At 49.5% G+C, this 24,376-nt stretch overlaps 1 protein-coding gene across 1 annotated transcript in view; it reads right to left on the bottom strand.

Moving 5' to 3' along the window:
* Positions 1-24,376, bottom strand: part of LOC138643505 (zinc finger protein 850-like) — a 184,680-nt gene that overhangs the window by 34,533 nt on the left and 125,771 nt on the right. The window contains exons 19-20 of the mRNA XM_069732403.1: positions 10,608-10,745; positions 9,253-9,392 (exon numbers count right to left, since the gene is read on the bottom strand). Coding sequence (XP_069588504.1) covers positions 9,253-9,392; positions 10,608-10,745 — 278 coding nt within the window. The remainder of the gene's footprint in view (positions 1-9,252; positions 9,393-10,607; positions 10,746-24,376) is intronic.

The raw sequence follows: 24,376 nt of genomic DNA, 5'->3' as shown, positions 1-24,376 counted from the left end.
ACCTCCGTCCTCCTCCTGACAGGAGTAATACACAGGGATAATCACCTCCGTCCTCCTCCTGACAGGAGTAATACACAGGGATAATCACCTCCGTCCTCTTCCTGACAGGAGTAATACACAGCGATAATCACCTCCGTCCTCCTCCTCCTGACAGGAGTAATACACAGCGATAATCACCTCCGTCCTCCTCCTCTTGACAGGGTTAATACACAGCGATAATCACCTCCGTCCTCCTCCTCCTGACAGGAGTAATACACAGCGATAATCACCTCCGTCCTCCTCCTGACAGGAGTAATACACAGGGATAATCACCTCCGTCCTCTTCCTGACAGGAGTAATACACAGCGATAATCACCTCCGTCCTCCTCCTCCTGACAGGAGTAATACACAGCGATAATCACCTCCGTCCTCCTCCTGACAGGGTTAATACACAGCGATAATCACCTCCGTCTCCTCCTGACAGGAGTAATACACAGCGATAATCACCTCCATCCTCCTCCTGACAGGAGTAATACACAGCGATAATCACCTCCTCCTCCTCCTGACAGGAGTAATACACAGCGATAATCACCTCCGTCTCCTCCTGACAGGAGTAATACACAGCGATAATCACCTCCGTCCTCCTCCTGACAGGATTAATACACAGGGATAATCACCTCCGTCCTCCTCCTGACAGGAGTAATACACAGGGATAATCACCTCCGTCCTCCTCCTGACAGGAGTAATACACAGGGATAATCACCTCCTCCTGACAGGAGTAATACACAGCGATAATCACCTCCGTCTCCTCCTGACAGGAGTAATACACAGCGATAATCACCTCCGTCCTCCTCCTGACAGGATTAATACACAGGGATAATCACCTACGTCCTCCTCCTGACAGGAGTAATACACAGGGATAATCACCTCCTCCTGACAGGAGTAATACACAGCGATAATCACCTCCGTCTCCTCCTGACAGGAGTAATACACAGCGATAATCACCTCCGTCCTCCTCCTGACAGGAGTAATACACAGCGATAATCACCTCCGTCCTTCTCCTGACAGGAGTAATACACAGCGATAATCACCTCCGTCCTCCTCCTGACAGGAGTAATACACAGCGATAATCACCTCCGTCCTCCCCCTGACAGGAGTAATACACAGCGATAATCACCTCCGTCCTTCTCCTGACAGGAGTAATACACAGCGATAATCACCTCCTCCTCCTCCTGACAGGAGTAATACACAGCGATAATCACCTCCGTCCTCCTCCTGACAGGAGTAATACACAGCGATAATCACCTCCGTCTCCTCCTGACAGGAGTAATACACAGCGATAATAACCTCCGTCTCCTCCTGACAGGAGTAATACACAGGGATAATCACCTCCTCCTCCTCCTGACAGGAGTAATACACAGCGATAATCACCTCCGTCCTCCTCCTGACAGGAGTAATACACAGCGATAATCACCTCCGTCTCCTCCTGACAGGAGTAATACACAGGGATAATCACCTCCGTCTCCTCCTGACAGGAGTAATACACAGGGATAATCACCTCCTCCTCCTCTTGACAGGAGTAATACACAGCGATAATCACCTCCGTCTCCTCCTGACAGGAGTAATACACAGCGATAATCACCTCCGTCCTCCTCCTGACAGGAGTAATACACAGGGATAATCACCTCCGTCTCCTCCTGACAGGAGTAATACACAGGGATAATCACCTCCTCCTCCTCTTGACAGGAGTAATACACAGGGATAATCACCTCCGTCCTCCTCCTGACAGGAGTAATACACAGTGATAATCACCTCCGTCCTCCTCCTGACAGGAGTAATACACAGGGATAATCACCTCCTCCTCCTCCTGACAGGAGTAATACACAGCGATAATCACCTCCTCCTGACAGGAGTAATACACAGCGATAATCACCTCCGTCCTCCTCCTGACAGGAGTAATACACAGGGATAATCACCTCCTCCTCCTCCTGACAGGAGTAATACACAGTGATAATCACCTCCGTCCTCCTCCTGACAGGAGTAATACACAGGGATAATCACCTCCTCCTCCTCCTGACAGGAGTAATACACAGCGATAATCACCTCCGTCCTCCTCCTGACAGGAGTAATACACAGCGATAATCACCTCCGTCCTCCTCCTGACAGGAGTAATACACAGCGATAATCACCTCCGTCTCCTCCTGACAGGAGTAATACACAGCGATAATCACCTCCTCCTCCTCCTGACAGGAGTAATACACAGCGATAATCACCTCCGTCTCCTCCTGACAGGAGTAATACACAGCGATAATCACCTCCGTCTCCTCCTGACAGGAGTAATACACAGCGATAATCACCTCCTCCTGACAGGAGTAATACACAGGGATAATCACCTCCTCCTCCTGACAGGAGTAATACACAGGGATAATCACCTCCTCCTCCTCCTGACAGGAGTAATACACAGCGATAATCACCTCCGTCTCCTCCTGACAGGAGTAATACACAGCGATAATCACCTCCGTCCTCCTCCTGACAGGAGTAATACACAGCGATAATCACCTCCGTCTCCTCCTGACAGGAGTAATACACAGCGATAATCACCTCCTCCTCCTCCTGACAGGAGTAATACACAGCGATAATCACCTCCGTCTCCTCCTGACAGGAGTAATACACAGCGATAATCACCTCCGTCTCCTCCTGACAGGAGTAATACACAGTGATAATCACCTCCTCCTCCTCCTGACAGGAGTAATACACAGCGATAATCACCTCCGTCTCCTCCTGACAGGAGTAATACACAGGGATAATCACCTCCGTCCTCCTCCTGACAGGAGTAATACACAGCGATAATCACCTCCTCCTGACAGGAGTAATACACAGCGATAATCACCTCCTCCTGACAGGAGTAATACACAGGGATAATCACCTCCGTCCTCCTCCTGACAGGAGTAATACACAGCGATAATCACCTCCGTCTCCTCCTGACAGGAGTAATACACAGCGATAATCACCTCCGTCTCCTCCTGACAGGAGTAATACACAGCGATAATCACCTCAGTCCTCCTCCTGACAGGAGTAATACACAGGGATAATCACCTCCGTCTCCTCCTCACAGGAGTAATACACAGCGATAATCACCTCTGTCTCCTCCTCCTGACAGGAGTAATACACAGCGATAATCACCTCCGTCCTCCTCCTGACAGGAGTAATACACAGCGATAATCACCTCCGTCCTCCTCCTGACAGGAGTAATACACAGCGATAATCACCTCCGTCCTCCTCCTGACAGGAGTAATACACAGCGATAATCACCTCCGTCCTCCTCCTGACAGGAGTAATACACAGCGATAATCACCTCCGTCCTCCTCCTGACAGGAGTAATACACAGCGATAATCACCTCCGTCTCCTCCTGACAGGAGTAATACACAGGGATAATCACCTCCGTCCTCCTCCTGACAGGGTTAATACACAGCGATAATCACCTCCGTCCTCCTCCTCCTGACAGGAGTAATACACAGCGATAATCACCTCCGTCCTCCTCCTCCTGACAGGAGTAATACACAGCGATAATCACCTCCGTCTCCTCCTGACAGGAGTAATACACAGCGATAATCACCTCCTCCTGACAGGAGTAATACACAGGGATAATCACCTCCGTCCTCCTCCTGACAGGAGTAATACACAGCGATAATCACCTCCGTCTCCTCCTGACAGGAGTAATACACAGCGATAATCACCTCCGTCTCCTCCTGACAGGAGTAATACACAGGGATAATCACCTCCGTCCTCCTCCTGACAGGAGTAATACACAGGGATAATCACCTCCGTCCTCCTCCTGACAGGAGTAATACACAGCGATAATCACCTCCGTCTCCTCCTGACAGGAGTAATACACAGCGATAATCACCTCCTCCTGACAGGAGTAATACACAGGGATAATCACCTCCTCCTCCTGACAGGAGTAATACACAGGGATAATCACCTCCTCCTCCTCCTGACAGGAGTAATACACAGCGATAATCACCTCCGTCTCCTCCTGACAGGAGTAATACACAGCAATAATCACCTCCGTCCTCCTCCTGACAGGAGTAATACACAGCGATAATCACCTCCGTCTCCTCCTGACAGGAGTAATACACAGCGATAATCACCTCCTCCTCCTCCTGACAGGAGTAATACACAGCGATAATCACCTCCGTCTCCTCCTGACAGGAGTAATACACAGCGATAATCACCTCCGTCTCCTCCTGACAGGAGTAATACACAGTGATAATCACCTCCTCCTCCTCCTGACAGGAGTAATACACAGCGATAATCACCTCCGTCTCCTCCTGACAGGAGTAATACACAGGGATAATTACCTCCGTCCTCCTCCTGACAGGAGTAATACACAGCGATAATCACCTCCTCCTGACAGGAGTAATACACAGGGATAATCACCTCCTCCTCCTCCTGACAGGAGTAATACACAGGGATAATCACCTCCTCCTGACAGGAGTAATACACAGCGATAATCACCTCCTCCTGACAGGAGTAATACACAGGGATAATCACCTCCGTCCTCCTCCTGACAGGAGTAATACACAGCGATAATCACCTCCGTCTCCTCCTGACAGGAGTAATACACAGGGATAATCACCTCCGTCCTCCTCCTGACAGGAGTAATACACAGCGATAATCACCTCCGTCTCCTCCTGACAGGAGTAATACACAGCGATAATCACCTCCTCCTGACAGGAGTAATACACAGGGATAATCACCTCCTCCTCCTGACAGGAGTAATACACAGGGATAATCACCTCCTCCTCCTCCTGACAGGAGTAATACACAGCGATAATCACCTCCGTCTCCTCCTGACAGGAGTAATACACAGGGATAATCACCTCCTCCTCCTCCTGACAGGAGTAATACACAGGGATAATCACCTCCTCCTGACAGGAGTAATACACAGCGATAATCACCTCCTCCTGACAGGAGTAATACACAGGGATAATCACCTCCGTCCTCCTCCTGACAGGAGTAATACACAGCGATAATCACCTCCGTCTCCTCCTGACAGGAGTAATACACAGGGATAATCACCTCCGTCCTCCTCCTGACAGGAGTAATACACAGCGATAATCACCTCCGTCTCCTCCTGACAGGAGTAATACACAGCGATAATCACCTCCTCCTGACAGGAGTAATACACAGGGATAATCACCTCCTCCTCCTGACAGGAGTAATACACAGGGATAATCACCTCCTCCTCCTCCTCCTGACAGGAGTAATACACAGCGATAATCACCTCCGTCTCCTCCTGACAGGAGTAATACACAGCGATAATCACCTCCGTCCTCCTCCTGACAGGAGTAATACACAGCGATAATCACCTCCGTCTCCTCCTGACAGGAGTAATACACAGTGATAATCACCTCCTCCTCCTCCTGACAGGAGTAATACACAGCGATAATCACCTCCGTCTCCTCCTGACAGGAGTAATACACAGGGATAATCACCTCCGTCCTCCTCCTGACAGGAGTAATACACAGCGATAATCACCTCCTCCTGACAGGAGTAATACACAGGGATAATCACCTCCTCCTCCTCCTGACAGGAGTAATACACAGGGATAATCACCTCCTCCTGACAGGAGTAATACACAGCGATAATCACCTCCTCCTGACAGGAGTAATACACAGGGATAATCACCTCCGTCCTCCTCCTGACAGGAGTAATACACAGCGATAATCACCTCCGTCTCCTCCTGACAGGAGTAATACACAGGGATAATCACCTCCGTCCTCCTCCTGACAGGAGTAATACACAGCGATAATCACCTCCGTCTCCTCCTGACAGGAGTAATACACAGCGATAATCACCTCCTCCTGACAGGAGTAATACACAGGGATAATCACCTCCTCCTCCTGACAGGAGTAATACACAGGGATAATCACCTCCTCCTCCTCCTGACAGGAGTAATACACAGCGATAATCACCTCCGTCTCCTCCTGACAGGAGTAATACACAGGGATAATCACCTCCTCCTCCTCCTGACAGGAGTAATACACAGGGATAATCACCTCCTCCTGACAGGAGTAATACACAGCGATAATCACCTCCTCCTGACAGGAGTAATACACAGGGATAATCACCTCCGTCCTCCTCCTGACAGGAGTAATACACAGCGATAATCACCTCCGTCTCCTCCTGACAGGAGTAATACACAGGGATAATCACCTCCGTCCTCCTCCTGACAGGAGTAATACACAGCGATAATCACCTCCGTCTCCTCCTGACAGGAGTAATACACAGCGATAATCACCTCCTCCTGACAGGAGTAATACACAGGGATAATCACCTCCTCCTCCTGACAGGAGTAATACACAGGGATAATCACCTCCTCCTCCTCCTCCTGACAGGAGTAATACACAGCGATAATCACCTCCGTCTCCTCCTGACAGGAGTAATACACAGCGATAATCACCTCCGTCCTCCTCCTGACAGGAGTAATACACAGCGATAATCACCTCCGTCTCCTCCTGACAGGAGTAATACACAGCGATAATCACCTCCTCCTCCTCCTGACAGGAGTAATACACAGCGATAATCACCTCCGTCTCCTCCTGACAGGAGTAATACACAGCGATAATCACCTCCGTCTCCTCCTGACAGGAGTAATACACAGTGATAATCACCTCCTCCTCCTCCTGACAGGAGTAATACACAGCGATAATCACCTCCGTCTCCTCCTGACAGGAGTAATACACAGGGATAATCACCTCCGTCCTCCTCCTGACAGGAGTAATACACAGCGATAATCACCTCCTCCTGACAGGAGTAATACACAGGGATAATCACCTCCTCCTCCTCCTGACAGGAGTAATACACAGGGATAATCACCTCCTCCTGACAGGAGTAATACACAGCGATAATCACCTCCTCCTGACAGGAGTAATACACAGGGATAATCACCTCCGTCCTCCTCCTGACAGGAGTAATACACAGCGATTATCACCTCCGTCCTCCTCCTGACAGGAGTAATACACAGCGATAATCACCTCCGTCCTCCTCCTGACAGGAGTAATACACAGCGATAATTACCTCCGTCTCCTCCTGACAGGAGTAATACACAGGGATAATCACCTCCGTCCTCCTCCTGACAGGAGTAATACACAGCGATAATAACCTCCGTCTCCTCCTGACAGGAGTAATACACAGCGATAATCACCTCCGTCTCCTCCTGACAGGAGTAATACACAGCGATAATCACCTCAGTCCTCCTCCTGACAGGAGTAATACACAGCGATAATCACCTCCGTCCTCCTCCTGACAGGGTTAATACACAGCGATAATCACCTCCGTCCTCCTCCTCCTGACAGGAGTAATACACAGCGATAATCACCTCCGTCTCCTCCTGACAGGAGTAATACACAGCGATAATCACCTCCGTCTCCTCCTGACAGGAGTAATACACAGCGATAATCACCTCCTCCTGACAGGAGTAATACACGGGGATAATCACCTCCGTCCTCCTCCTGACAGGAGTAATACACAGCGATAATCACCTCCGTCTCCTCCTGACAGGAGTAATACACAGCGATAATCACCTCCGTCTCCTCCTGACAGGAGTAATACACAGCGATAATCACCTCCGTCCTTCTCCTGACAGGAGTAATACACAGCGATAATCACCTCCGTCTCCTCCTGACAGGAGTAATACACAGCCATAATCACCTCCGTCTCCTCCTGACAGGAGTAATACACAGCGATAATCACCTCCGTCCTCCTCCTGACAGGAGTAATACACAGGGATAATCACCTCCGTCCTCCTCCTGACAGGAGTAATACACAGCGATAATCACCTCCGTCCTCCTCCTGACAGGAGTAATACACAGCGATAATCACCTCCGTCTCCTCCTGACAGGAGTAATACACAGCGATAATCACCTCCATCCTCCTGACAGGAGTAATACACAGCGATAATCACCTCCGTCTCCTCCTGACAGGAGTAATACACAGCGATAATCACCTCAGTCCTCCTCCTGACAGGAGTAATACACAGTGATAATCACCTCCGTCCTCCTCCTGACAGGAGTAATACACAGCGATAATCACCTCAGTCCTCCTCCTGACAGGAGTAATACACAGCGATAATCACCTCCGTCCTCCTCCTGACAGGGTTAATACACAGCGATAATCACCTCCGTCCTCCTCCTCCTGACAGGAGTAATACACAGCGATAATCACCTCCGTCTCCTCCTGACAGGAGTAATACACAGCGATAATAACCTCCTCCTGACAGGAGTAATACTCAGGGATAATCACCTTCGTCCTCCTCCTGACAGGAGTAATACACAGCGATAATCACCTCCGTCTCCTCCTGACAGGAGTAATACACAGCGATAATCACCTCCATCTCCTCCTGACAGGAGTAATTCACAGCGATAATCACCTCCGTCTCCTCCTGACAGGAGTAATACACAGAGATAATCACCTCCGTCCTCCTCCTGACAGGAGTAATACACAGCGATAATCACCTCCGTCCTCCTCCTGACAGGAGAATACACAGCGATAATCACCTCCGTCTCCTCCTGACAGGAGTAATACACAGCCATAATCACCTCCGTCCTTCTCCTCCTGACAGGAGTAATACACAGCGATAATCACCTCCGTCCTCCTCCTGACAGGAGTAATACACAGCGATAATCACCTCCGTCTCCTCCTGACAGGAGTAATACACAGCGATAATCACCTCCGTCCTCCTCCTGACAGGAGTAATACACAGCGATAATCACCTCCGTCTCCTCCTGACAGGAGTAATACACAGCGATAATCACCTCCTCCTGACAGGAGTAATACACAGCGATAATCACCTCCGTCTCCTCCTGACAGGAGTAATACACAGCGATAATCACCTCCTCCTGACAGGAGTAATACACAGGGATAATCACCTCCGTCCTCCTCCTGACAGGAGTAATACACAGCGATAATCACCTCCGTCTCCTCCTGACAGGAGTAATACACAGCGATAATCACCTCCGTCTCCTCCTGACAGGAGTAATACACAGCGATAATCACCTCCGTCTCCTCCTGACAGGAGTAATACACAGAGATAATCACCTCCGTCCTCCTCCTGACAGGAGTAATACACAGCGATAATCACCTCCGTCCTCCTCCTGACAGGAGTAATACACAGCGATAATCACCTCCTCCTCCTCCTGACAGGAGTAATACACAGCGATAATTACCTCCGTCTCCTCCTGACAGGAGTAATACACAGCCATAATCACCTCCGTCCTCCTCCTGACAGGAGTAATACACAGCGATAATCACCTCCGTCCTCCTCCTGACAGGAATAATACATAGCGATAATCACCTCCGTCTCCTCCTGACAGGAGTAATACAGAGCGATAATCACCTCCGTCTCCTCCTGACAGGAGTAATACACAGGGATAATCACCTCCTCCTCCCCCTGACAGGAGTAATACACAGGGATAATCACCTCCTCCTCCCCCTGACAGGAGTAATACACAGCGATAATCACCTCCGTCCTCCTCCTGACAGGAATAATACACAGCGATAATCACCTCCGTCTCCTCCTGACAGGAGTAATACACAGCGATAATCACCTCCGTCTCCTCCTGACAGGAGTAATACACAGCGATAATCACCTCCGTCTCCTCCTGACAGGAGTAATACACAGCGATAATCACCTCCGTCCTCCTCCTGACAGGAATAATACATAGCGATAATCACCTCCGTCTCCTCCTGACAGGAGTAATACACAGCGATAATCACCTCCGTCTCCTCCTGACAGGAGTAATACACAGCGATAATCACCTCCGTCTCCTCCTGACAGGAGTAATACACAGAGATAATCACCTCCGTCCTCCTCCTGACAGGAGTAATACACAGCGATAATCACCTCCGTCCTCCTCCTGACAGGAGTAATACACAGCGATAATCACCTCCGTCTCCTCCTGACAGGAGTAATACACAGCCATAATCACCTCCGTCCTCCTCCTGACAGGAGTAATACACAGCGATAATCACCTCCGTCTCCTCCTGACAGGAGTAATACAGAGCGATAATCACCTCCGTCTCCTCCTGACAGGAGTAATACACAGCCATAATCACCTCCGTCTCCTCCTGACAGGAGTAATACACAGCCATAATCACCTCCGTCTCCTCCTGACAGGAGTAATACACAGCCATAATCACCTCCGTCTCCTCCTGACAGGAGTAATACACAGCGATAATCACCTCCGTCTCCTCCTGACAGGAGTAATACACAGCGATAATCACCTCCGTCTCCTCCTGACAGGAGTAATACACAGGGATAATCACCTCCTCCTCCTCCTGACAGGAGTAATACACAGCGTTAATCACCTCCGTCCTCCTCCTGACAGGAGTAATACACAGCGATAATCACCTCCGTCCTCCTCCTGACAGGAGTAATACACAGCGATAATCACCTCCGTCTCCTCCTGACAGGAGTAATACACAGCGATAATCACCTCCGTCTCCTCCTGACAGGAGTAATACACAGCCATAATCACCTCCGTCCTCCTCCTGACAGGAGTAAAACACAGCGATAATCACCTCTGTCCTCCTCCTGACAGGAGTAATACACAGCGATAATCACCTCCGTCTCCTCCTGACAAGAGTAATACACAGCGATTATCACCTCCATCTCCTCCTGACAGGAGTAATACACAGCGATAATCACCTCCGTCTCCTCTTGACAAGAGTAATACACAGGGATAATCACCTCCTCCTCCTCCTGACAGGAGTAATACACAGCGATAATCACCTCCGTCTCCTCCTGACAGGAGTAATACACAGCCATAATCACCTCCGTCTCCTCCTGACAGGAGTAATACACAGCGATAATCACCTCCGTCTCCTCCTGACAGGAGTAATACACAGGGATAATCACCTCCGTCTCCTCCTGACAGGAGTAATACACAGCGATTATCACCTCCATCTCCTCCTGACAGGAGTAATACACAGCGATAATCACCTCCTCCTCCTCCTGACAGGAGTAATACACAGCGATAATCACCTCCTCCTCCTCCTCCTCCTGACAGGAGTAATACACAGCGATAATCACCTCCGTCTCCTCCTGACAGGAGTAATACACAGCCATAATCACCTCCGTCTCCTCCTGACAGGAGTAATACACAGCGATAATAAGCCGGATTACGTACCGGTAATGCTCTTTTAATGAGTCCACGACAGCACCCCACATGAGAGAGAGGGATCCGCCCATAGGAACAGGAAACCTACAGAATAAAAGGAGGCGGTCCCCTCTCCTCCTCAGTTTAGTTACAGAGTATAAAAAGGGGAACCGCAAAAGTGTTAGTATTCATTCTTATTCAGTCACATAAATTTCTTAACTCTATACAACCATTATTTGTGACCTTAAAGGAAAGAGCTGTGCACAATTTAGGGAGGGTAATACATGGGTGCTGTCGTGGACTCATTAAAAGAGCATTACCGGTACGTAATCCGGCTTTTTACCCTTCGCCACGACAGCACCCCACATGAGAGATTTTCAGAGAGTCATTATTTGGGTGGGATTACTGTATTAAGAACAGCTCTACCAAAGGTCAGATCAGAAGACGTGGACAGATCAAGTCTATAATGGTTGTAGAAGGTAGAAGGTGTAGACCAAGTTGCAGCCTTACATATTAAATGGATCGGTACATCTGCTTGTTCCGCCCAGGAGGAAGCCATGGCTCGTGTTGAGTGCGCTTTTATACCCACTGGAGGAATCTCGCCTTTTGACGTATAGGCCAAGCAGATAGCCTCTCTGATCCACCGAGATATGGTAGCTCTCGTGACCCCATGTCCTTTCTTGTGGCCCTGAAAGGAGATAAACAGAGCCCTACTCTCCCTCCATGTCTGACACCTTTCTATATAAGTCAGGATGGCTCTTCTGACATCTAAGGTGTGGAACTTATGATGTTCTGGAGTTACAGGTGAATCAAAAAAGGAAGGGAGAAATATTTCTTGTGACCTGTGGTAGGTGGACGCTACCTTAGGGAGGTATGAGGGGTCTGGTTTCAGGACTATCCGATCATGAAATATCAGTAAGAAAGGTGGGTCTACTGATAGGGCCTGGATGTCACTAACCCGTCTAGCTGAGGTTAGGGCTACTAGTAAGGCTACTTTATATGTTAGGATTTTTAAAGGTATTGAATCTAATGGTTCAAATGGAGAGCTTGTTAAGGCCTCTAATACTAGATTTAAATCCCACGGAGGTAGACGGGGAATATGGACCGGTTTACTACGTTCACAAGATTTTATGAATCTGGAGATCCACCTATTAGCTGCTATATTGCATCCATATAGGGCTCCTAATGCCGAGACCTGAACTCTTAAGGTATTTACAGATAGTCCTAACTCTCGGCCTTTTTGCAAGAACTCTAGGATAGGTGTGAGTGGAACTTGCTTAGTGAACGGTACCGTGTAGAAGTCTAAAAATTTATTCCATACCCTACTATATATTAGGGTGGTAGATCTTTTCCTGCTCAATAAGAGGGTGTTTACTAGTTCTGTTGAGAACCCTCTGGAACTTAATAGTTGCCTCTCAAATTCCACGCCGTCAAGTGAAGACCTTTCACTTGCGGGTGGAAAAAGGGGCCTTGGTACAGCAGCTCCTTGTCTGATGGGAGGATCCAAGGATCGCATAGGCACATGGTCTGGAGACAAGAGAACCATGGTCTTTTCGGCCAGAATGGTGCAATGAGGATTACTCTTGCCTGTTCCCTCCTGATCTTTCTGATCACTAGAGGAATCAGAGACATTGGAGGAAAGGCATATGCCAGTCTGAACCGCCAAGGATGGTGGAGAGAGTCCAACATATCTGGGTGATCCCTGGTGTTCAGGGAAGCGAACCTTTGTACTTGCCGGTTGTCTCTTGTGGCAAATAGGTCGATTTGTGGTATCCCCCATGCTTCTGTTATCCTTCTGAATATGGATTTGTTTAAGGTCCATTCTCCTTGACACAACTCGTTTCTGCTGAGGTAGTCTGCCCTGATGTTCTCTACACCTTTGATGTGCAGGGCTGTTAAGGATGTTAGATGAGCCTCTGCCAGCTGAAAGATGTTTGCAGCTATGGTCATCAGACTTCCTGACTTTGTACCACCCTGACGGTTCAAGTATGCCACTGCGGTGGAATTGTCTGAGTAAATTCTTACATTTGTTCCATGAATCTGCGGAAGAAAATGATATAAGGCACATTCTATTGCTTTTAACTCCTTCCAGTTGGAGGAACATATTAATTCTGTCTGATCCCAAGTATTTTGGGCCAGATTGTCTTCCATATGTGCTCCCCACCCAATAGGGCTGGCGTCGGTGGTAATTATTTTAGACGGGTCTATTATCCATGGCACACCCCGTGATAGGTGGTCCATGTCTAGCCACCAGGATAGCGATTCTAAGACATTACTGGAAAGAGTTATTCTACTTTCTAGATAACCGTCTTTCCCCTGACCCGACAATACTTCGTACTGCAATTGACGGGTATGGAATTGTGCCCAAGGTACAGCAGGGATACATGATGATAATGACCCCAGTAAGGACATGGCCTTTCTTAGTGTCATGTAGGGTTTGCGTATTGCGTCTGATACCTTTGATTGTATAGTCAACCTCTTTGACTGAGGAAGAAAGCATTTCTGACTTACGGAGTCTAGCTGGATTCCTAGAAATGTCTGAACGGTTTCTGGATTCAGCCGAGATTTTTCGAAGTTGACGATCCAACCTAACTCCTGTAGGGACGAGATCGTATTAGATAAACGAGTTTTACATTGAAGTGCAGAGCTTCCTACCACTAGAAAGTCATCTAGGTAGGGTATTATCAAGGTATCTCGTTGGCGTAGATGAGCCATCACTTCTAGTATCACCTTAGTGAAGACGCGGGGAGCCATAGAAAGCCCAAATGGCATTGCAACATATTGAAAGTGACGAACCTTTCCCTCCAGGGTGACTGCTACCCTTAGGTACTGCTGATGTTCGGCATGTATGGGAAGATGGTAATAGGCGTCCTTTAAGTCTATTCCGGCCATGACACACCTAGGGAATAAGAGTTTTATGGTAGAACTAATGGATTCCATTTTGAAGGTATGATTACGCAGGAAAGAATTTAATTTTTTAAGATTTATGATGGTTCTAAATGAACCATCTGGTTTATTAATCAGGAATAAAGGGGAGTAGAACCCTTTCCCTTTTTGATCCTGGGGAACTTCAATCAGGACTTTCTTAGATAGAAGAGATAGGATCTCTATTTCTAGAGCCCTCTGTTGGTCCTGACCTTTTGGAGATGTTATTATGAAGGAATCCCAAGGGATTCGATCAAATTCTAATTTAAGGCCGTATTGCACAATGTCCAGAATCCACTGGCTGGATGTTATCTGTTCCCATTGGGGAAGAAAAAATTTTAATCTGCCGCCTACTTCCTGGTTAGCGGTATTTACGTCTCGGATTATGGGACCCGCTAAAAAAGGCACCTTTTTGCTTTGGGTCCTTCGACTCCCATCGCTCTCTTTGTTCAAGCGGCTTGTTCCTAGTAAAGGGGCGTCTCCTGAAGGCTCTCCCTGACAGGGAATCGCACAAAGTTTTGCTTTAGCTTGTGCGTCCCCCTTCCAATTCTTTAGCCAGAGTGCACGCCGGGCTGTGTTGACTAGGCCGGCTGACCTGGCTGCAAGACGTAGCGAGTCCACTGAGGCATCAGCTAGGAATGCTACTGCTTCTTTAATTTGAGGCAATTTCAGCAGGATAGATTCCCTCGAAGTTTTGCCTCTAATCTGTTCCTCCAATTGCTCCGTCCATACTAGTAGAGATCTTGCAGTACAGGTACTAGATATGGCGGGCCTGAACGCCCCCGTATTGACTTCCCATGACCTCTTTAGTAAAGCTTCTGCTTTACGGTCCAGCGGGTCTGTTAGGACCCCTGAATCCTCCACTGGTAGGACCGACTGTTTGGTTGTGGAGGCTACCGCAGCATCAACTTTTGGCACCTTTGACCAGGTGTTTAGGTCTTCATCGCTGAAGGGATAGCGCCTTTTAGAGGATGATGGTAAAAACCCTCTATTCTGCTTGTCCCACTCCTTTTTGACAATATCTTTGATGGTTTGTATGACGGGGAAGGACCTACGTTTCTTCTGTCCTAACCCCGCAAACATTATGTCCTGTGCTGATTTCTTTTCTTTCCCATCTGGGCACCCCATCGTGCTCCTGACAGATTTTATTAAATTGTCCACATTACTGTTGGGAAGACAAAGTCCCCCTTCAGTCTCGGATGAGCTCGGCTGAGATCCCTCTTCGTCTGAAGAAATACATACACCCTCTGACTCCGAACTAACCGGAGACCGGGACCTGCTAGGCTGACGGGTACTGGCGCTACTTGTCTGCGCCAAACCCTGCATCTCTTCTCGGATAATAGCTCTGACATCTGAGGGAGTCATGATATTTTCCTGCCGTAGAGTTTGCATGATACACTCTGCACACAGTTTTTTGGCATAATCATCCGGGAGGGGCTGCGTACATAAAGCACACTCTTTATGCTTAGATTTGTGTGTCCTTTTCTTAGTCTAGAGCAGAGGTCCCCAACTCCAGTCCTCAAGGCCCACCAACAGGTCATGTTTTCAGGATTTCCTTTGCATTGAACAGGTGATGCAATTATTACCTGGGCAAAACTAAGGAAATCCTGAAAACATGACATGTTGGTGGGCCTTGAGGACTGGAGTTGGGGACCTCTGGTCTAGAGGAAGGATACAGGAGGAACATATATCAGCATATAGGAAGAGACTCTTTCAAAAACTCACCCAGTGAAGCTGACAGGTACCGGTTCTGGAGGCGGAATTCGTTTGGTGGTAGAACTCTTCTCTGGAGGTCGGCCACCACTCTTTGTGCTGCTCCTCGTGCTTCTCTCCCTGCCGGGAGAGCGCTGTTGCACTGCGGGCAGGTGCGCTTCGTCGGCCGGTGAAGCCATTTCACACACACCGGCCCGACGCTAGCGCTGCATTTTTAAACTTGCCGCCCATTCTCCTGCCTCCCCGGACCAACCCGGAAGTGCTCCCGCGACTTCCGGGTTAGACGCGCCGCTCTCACCACCATGCGGCCGCCAGAGGCTATTAAGCCGGCCGCTGCAGCGCGCGCGTCCTCACAGTGCCGGCCGGACCTACGGTGACCGGACCCGGACCGTGGATGTTTGGCCAGACGAGGGGGGAGGCTGCAAGCAGGGGCTCCCCCGCCGCTGCTTCTGGTACCGCAGCCCCTGCCGTTCCCACAGAAACCGGCGCAGGCGGGTGCATGGCCCAGGGATCCTCTTCATCTGTAGGTAAGCCGGGTCCCTGTAGGAACAGGAAACCTAAACTGAGGAGGAGAGGGGACCGCCTCCTTTTATTCTGTAGGTTTCCTGTTCCTATGGGCGGATCCCTCTCTCTCATGTGGGGTGCTGTCGTGGCGAAGGGTAAAAACCTCCTCCTCCTCCTGACAGGAGTAATACACAGCGATAATCACCTCCGTCTCCTCCTGACAGGAGTAATACACAGGGATAATCACCTCCTCCTCCTCCTGACAGGAGTAATACACAGGGATAATCACCTCCGTCCTCCTCCTGACAGGAGTAATACACAGGGATAATCACCTCCGTCTCCTCCTGACAGGAGTAATACACAGCGATAATAACCTCCTCCTCCTCCTGACAGGAGTAATACACAGCGATAATCACCTCCGTCTCCTCCTGACAGGAGTAATACACAGGGATAATCACCTCCTCCTCCTCCTGACAGGAGTAATACACAGGGATAATCACCTCCGTCCTCCTCCTGACAGGAGTAATACACAGGGATAATCACCTCCTCCTCCTCCTGACAGGAGTAATACATAGCCATAATCACCTCCGTCTCCTCCTGACAGGAGTAATACACAGCGATAATAACCTCCTCCTCCTCCTGACAGGAGTAATACACAGCGATAATCACCTCCGTCTCCTCCTGACAGGAGTAATACACAGGGATAATCACCTCCTCCTGACAGGAGTAATACACAGCGATAATCACCTCCGTCTCCTCCTGACAGGAGTAATACACAGCGATAATCACCTCCGTCCTCCTCCTGACAGGAGTAATACACAGCGATAATCACCTCCGTCTCCTCCTGACAGGAGTAATACACAGCGATAATCACCTCCGTCTCATCCTGACAGGAGTAATACACAGCGATAATCACCTCCGTCTCCTCCTGACAGGAGTAATACACAGCGATAATCACCTCCGTCCTCCTCCTGACAGGAGTAATACACAGCGATAATCACCTCCGTCTCCTCCTGACAGGAGTAATACACAGCGATAATCACCTCCGTCCTCCTCCTGACAGGAGTAATACACAGCGATAATCACCTCCGTCTTCTCCTGACAGGAGTAATACACAGCGATAATCACCTCCGTCCTCCTCCTGACAGGAGTAATACACAGCGATAATCACCTCCGTCTTCTCCTGACAGGAGTAATACACAGCGATAATCACCTACTCCTCCTCCTGACAGGAGTAATACACAGGGATAATCACCTCCGTCTCCTCCTGACAGGAGTAATACACAGGGATAATCACCTCCGTCTCCTCCTGACAGGAGTAATACACAGTGATAATCACCTCCGTCTCCTCCTGACAGGAGTAATACACAGCCATAATCACCTCCGTCTCCTCCTGACAGGAGTAATACACAGCGATAATCACCTCCGTCTCCTCCTGACAGGAGTAATACACAGCGATAATCACCTCCGTCTTCTCCTGACAGGAGTAATACACAGCGATAATCACCTCCGTCCTCCTCCTGACAGGAGTAATACACAGCGATAATCACCTCCATAATCACCTCCGTCTCCTCCTGACAGGAGTAATACACAGCGATAATAACCTCCTCCTCCTCCTGACAGGAGTAATACACAGCGATAATCACCTCCGTCTCCTCCTGACAGGAGTAATACACAGGGATAATCACCTCCTCCTGACAGGAGTAATACACAGCGATAATCACCTCCGTCTCCTCCTGACAGGAGTAATACACAGCGATAATCACCTCCGTCCTCCTCCTGACAGGAGTAATACACAGCGATAATCACCTCCGTCTCCTCCTGACAGGAGTAATACACAGCGATAATCACCTCCTCCTCCTCCTGACAGGAGTAATACACAGCGATAATCACCTCCTCCTGACAGGAGTAATACACAGCGATAATCACCTCCGTCTCCTCCTGACAGGAGTAATACACAGCGATAATCACCTCCTCCTCCTCCTGACAGGAGTAATACACAGGGATAATCACCTCCTCCTGACAGGAGTAATACACAGCGATAATCACCTCCGTCTCCTCCTGACAGGAGTAATACACAGCGATAATCACCTCCGTCTCCTCCTGACAGGAGTAATACACAGCGATAATCACCTCCGTCTCCTCCTGACAGGAGTAATACACAGCGATAATCACCTCCGTCCTCCTCCTGACAGGAGTAATACACAGCGATAATCACCTCCGTCTCCTCCTGACAGGAGTAATACACAGCGATAATCACCTCCGTCTTCTCCTGACAGGAGTAATACACAGCGATAATCACCTCCGTCTTCTCCTGACAGGAGTAATACACAGCGATAATCACCTCCGTCCTCCTTCTGACAGGAGTAATACACAGCGATAATCACCTCCGTCTCCCCCTGACAGGAGTAATACACAGCGATAATCACCTCCTCCTGACAGGAGTAATACACAGCGATAATCACCTCCGTCTTCTCCTGACAGGAGTAATACACAGCGATAATCACCTCCGTCTCCTCCTTACAGGAGTAATACACAGCGATAATCACCTCCGTCTCCTCCTGACAGGAGTAATACACAGGGATAATCACCTCCATCCTCCTGACAGGAGTAATACACAGCGATAATCACCTCCGTCCTCCTCCTGACAGGAGTAATACACAGCCATAATCACCTCCTCCTCCTCCTGACAGGAGTAATACACAGCGATAATCACCTCCGTCTCCTCCTGACAGGAGTAATACACAGCGATAATCACCTCCGTCCTCCTCCTGACAGGAGTAATACACAGCGATAATCACCTCCGTCTCCTCCTGACAGGAGTAATACACAGCGATAATCACCTCCGTCTCCTCCTGACAGGAGTAATACACAGGGATAATCACCTCCGTCCTCCTCCTGACAGGAGTAATACACAGCGATAATCACCTCCGTCCTCCTCCTGACAGGAGTAATACACAGCGATAATCACCTCCGTCTCCTCCTGACAGGAGTAATACACAGCGATAATCACCTCCGTCTCCTCCTGACAGGAGTAATACACAGCGATAATCACCTCCGTCTCCTCCTGACAGGAGTAATACACAGCGATAATCACCTCCGTCCTCCTCCTGACAGGAGTAATACACAGCGATAATCACCTCCGTCCTCCTCCTGACAGGAGTAATACACAGCGATAATCACCTCCGTCTCCTCCTGACAGGAGTAATACACAGCGATAATCACCTCCGTCCTCCTCCTGACAGGAGTAATACACAGCGATTATCACCTCCGTCTCCTCCTGACAGGAGTAATACACAGCGATAATCACCTCCGTCTCCTCCTGACAGGAGTAATACACAGCGATAATCACCTCCGTCCTCCTCCTGACAGGAGTAATACACAGCGATAATCACCTCCGTCTCCTCCTGACAGGAGTAATACACAGCAATAATCACCTCCGTCCTCCTCCTGACAGGAGTAATACACAGCGATAATCACCTCCGTCCTCCTCCTGACAGGAGTAATACACAGCGATAATCACCTCCGTCCTCCTCCTGACAGGAGTAATACACAGCGATAATCACCTCAGTCTCCTCCTGACAGGAGTAATACACAGCGATAATCACCTCCGTCTCCTCCTGACAGGAGTAATACACAGGGATAATCACCTCCGTCTCCTCCTGACAGGAGTAATACACAGCGATAATCACCTCCGTCCTCCTCCTGACAGGAGTAATACACAGCGATAATCACCTCCGTCTCCTCCTGACAGGAGTAATACACAGCGATAATCACCTCCGTCTCCTCCTGACAGGAGTAATACACAGGGATAATCACCTCCGTCCTCCTCTTGACAGGAGTAATACACAGGGATAATCACCTCCGTCCTCCTCCTGACAGGAGTAATACACAGCGATAATCACCTCCGTCCTCCTCCTGACAGGAGTAATACACAGCGATAATCACCTCCGTCTCCTCCTGACAGGAGTAATACACAGCGATAATCACCTCCGTCCTCCTCCTGACAGGAGTAATACACAGCGATAATCACCTCCGTCTCCTCCTCCTGACAGGAGTAATACACAGCCATAATCACCTCCTCCTGACAGAGTAATACACAGCGATAATCACCTCCGTCCTCCTCCTGACAGGAGTAATACACAGCGATAATCACCTCCGTCCTCCTCCTGACAGGAGTAATACACAGGGATAATCACCTCCGTCTCCTCCTGACAGGAGTAATACACAGCGATAATCACCTCCGTCTCCTCCTGACAGGAGTAATACACAGCGATAATCACCTCCGTCTCCTCCTGACAGGAGTAATACACAGCGATAATCACCTCCGTCCTCCTCCTGACAGGAGTAATACACAGCGATAATCACCTCCGTCCTCCTCCTGACAGGAGTAATACACAGCGATAATCACCTCCGTCCTCCTCCTGACAGGAGTAATACACAGCGATAATCACCTCCGTCTCCTCCTGACAGGAGTAATACACAGCGATAATCACCTCCGTCTCCTCCTGACAGGAGTAATACACAGCGATAATCACCTCCGTCTCCTCCTGACAGGAGTAATACACAGCGATAATCACCTCCGTCTCCTCCTGACAGGAGTAATACACAGCGATAATCACCTCCTCCTCCTCCTGACAGGAGTAATACACAGCGATAATCACCTCCGTCCTTCTCCTGACAGGAGTAATACACAGCGATAATCACCTCCGTCCTCCTCCTGACAGGAGTAATACACAGCGATAATCACCTCCGTCCTTCTCCTGACAGGAGTAATACACAGCGATAATCACCTCCGTCCTCCTCCTGACAGGAGTAATACACAGCGATAATCACCTCCGTCTCCTCCTGACAGGAGTAATACACAGCGATAATCACCTCCATCCTCCTGACAGGAGTAATACACAGCGATAATCACCTCCGTCTCCTCCTGACAGGAGTAATACACAGCGATAATCACCTCCGTCTCCTCCTGACAGGAGTAATACACAGCGATAATCACCTCCGTCTCCCCCTGACAGGAGTAATACACAGCGATAATCACCTCCGTCTCCCCCTGACAGGAGTAATACACAGCGATAATCACCTCCGTCCTCCTCCTGACAGGAGTAATACACAGCGATAATCACCTCCGTCCTCCTCCTGACAGGAGTAATACACAGCGATAATCACCTCCGTCCTCCTCCTGACAGGAGTAATACACAGCGATAATCACCTCCTCCTCCCCCTGACAGGAGTAATACACAGCGATAATCACCTCCGTCCTTCTCCTGACAGGAGTAATACACAGCGATAATCACCTCCGTCCTCCTCCTGACAGGAGTAATACACAGCGATAATCACCTCCGTCCTCCTCCTGACAGGAGTAATACACAGCGATAATCACCTCCGTCCTCCTCCTGACAGGAGTAATACACAGCGATAATCACCTCCTCCTCCCCCTGACAGGAGTAATACACAGCGATAATCACCTCCGTCCTCCTCCTGACAGGAGTAATACACAGCGATAATCACCTCCGTCCTCCTCCTAACAGGAGTAATACACAGCGATAATCACCTCCGTCCCTCCTCCTGACAGGAGTAATACACAGCGATAATCACCTCCTCCTCCCCCTGACAGGAGTAATACACAGCGATAATCACCTCCGTCCTTCTCCTGACAGGAGTAATACACAGCGATAATCACCTCCGTCTCCTCCTGACAGGAGTAATACACAGCGATAATCGCCTCCGTCCTCCTCCTCCTGACAGGAGTAATACACAGCGATAATCACCTCCGTCCTCCTCCTGACAGGAGTAATACACAGGGATAATCACCTCCGTCCTCCTCCTGACAGGAGTAATACACAGCGATAATCACCTCCGTCCTCCTCCTGACAGGAGTAATACACAGCGATAATCACCTCCGTCCTCCTCCTGACAGGAGTAATACACAGCGATAATCACCTCCGTCCTCCTCCTGACAGGAGTAATACACAGCGATAATCACCTCCGTCCTCCTCCTGACAGGAGTAATACACAGCGATAATCACCTCCGTCCTCCTCCTGACAGGAGTAATACACAGCGATAATCACCTCCGTCTCCTCCTGACAGGAGTAATACACAGCCATAATCACCTCCTCCTCCTCCTGACAGGAGTAATACACAGCCATAATCACCTCCGTCTCCTCCTCCTGACAGGAGTAATACACAGCGATAATCACCTCCTCCTCCCCCTGACAGGAGTAATACACAGCCATAATCACCTCCTCCTCCTCCTGACAGGAGTAATACACAGCGATAATCACCTCCGTCTCCTCCTCCTGACAGGAGTAATACACAGCGATAATCACCTCCGTCCTCCTCCTGACAGGAGTAATACACAGCGATAATCACCTCCGTCTCCTCCTGACAGGAGTAATACACAGCCATAATCACCTCCTCCTCCTCCTGACAGGAGTAATACACAGCCATAATCACCTCCGTCTCCTCCTCCTGACAGGAGTAATACACAGCGATAATCACCTCCTCCTGACAGGAGTAATACACAGCGATAATCACCTCCTCCTCCCCCTGACAGGAGTAATACACAGCGATAATCACCTCCGTCCTTCTCCTGACAGGAGTAATACACAGCGATAATCACCTCCGTCCTCCTCCTGACAGGAGTAATACACAGCGATAATCACCTCCGTCTCCTCCTGACAGGAGTAATACACAGCGATAATCACCTCCGTCCTCCTCCTGACAGGAGTAATACACAGCGATAATCACCTCCGTCCTCCTCCTGACAGGAGTAATACACAGCGATAATCACCTCCGTCCTCCTCCTGACAGGAGTAATACACAGCGATAATCACCTCCGTCTCCTCCTGACAGGAGTAATACACAGCCATAATCACCTCCTCCTCCTCCTGACAGGAGTAATACACAGCCATAATCACCTCCGTCTCCTCCTCCTGACAGGAGTAATACACAGCGATAATCACCTCCTCCTCCCCCTGACAGGAGTAATACACAGCCATAATCACCTCCTCCTCCTCCTGACAGGAGTAATACACAGCGATAATCACCTCCGTCTCCTCCTCCTGACAGGAGTAATACACAGCGATAATCACCTCCGTCCTCCTCCTGACAGGAGTAATACACAGCGATAATCACCTCCGTCTCCTCCTGACAGGAGTAATACACAGCCATAATCACCTCCTCCTCCTCCTGACAGGAGTAATACACAGCGATAATCACCTCCTCCTCCTCCTGACAGGAGTAATACACAGCCATAATCACCTCCGTCTCCTCCTCCTGACAGGAGTAATACACAGCGATAATCACCTCCTCCTGACAGGAGTAATACACAGCGATAATCACCTCCTCCTCCCCCTGACAGGAGTAATACACAGCGATAATCACCTCCGTCCTTCTCCTGACAGGAGTAATACACAGCGATAATCACCTCCGTCCTCCTCCTGACAGAGTAATACACAGCGATAATCACCTCCGTCCTCCTCCTGACAGGAGTAATACACAGCGATAATCACCTCCGTCCTCCTCCTGACAGGAGTAATACACAGCGATAATCACCTCCGTCCTCCTCCTCCTGACAGGAGTAATACACAGGATAATCACCTCCTCCTCTCCTGACAGGAGTAATACACAGCGATAATCACCTCCTCCTGACAGGAGTAATACACAGCGATAATCACCTCCGTCTCCTCCTGACAGGAGTAATACACAGGGATAATCACCTCCGTCCTCCTCCTGACAGGAGTAATACACAGGGATAATCACCTCCTCCTCCCCCTGACAGGAGTAATACACAGCGATAATCACCTCCTCCTCCCCCTGACAGGAGTAATACACAGCGATAATCACCTCCTCCTCCCCCTGACAGGAGTAATACACAGCGATAATCACCTCCGTCCTCCTCCTGACAGGAGTAATACACAGCGATAATCACCTCCTCCTGACAGGAGTAATACACAGCGATAATCACCTCCGTCCTCCTCCTGACAGGAGTAATACACAGCGATAATCACCTCCTCCTCCCCCTGACAGGAGTAATACACAGCGATAATCACCTCCTCCTCCTCCGTCTCCTCCTGTCGCCGGCTG

This window comes from Ranitomeya imitator, chromosome 6 (genome assembly GCF_032444005.1).
Source record: "Ranitomeya imitator isolate aRanImi1 chromosome 6, aRanImi1.pri, whole genome shotgun sequence".
NCBI lineage: Eukaryota > Metazoa > Chordata > Amphibia > Anura > Dendrobatidae > Ranitomeya > Ranitomeya imitator.
The sequence above is the reverse complement of the archived record's forward strand: the minus strand, read 5'-3'. Positions and strand labels throughout refer to the sequence as shown.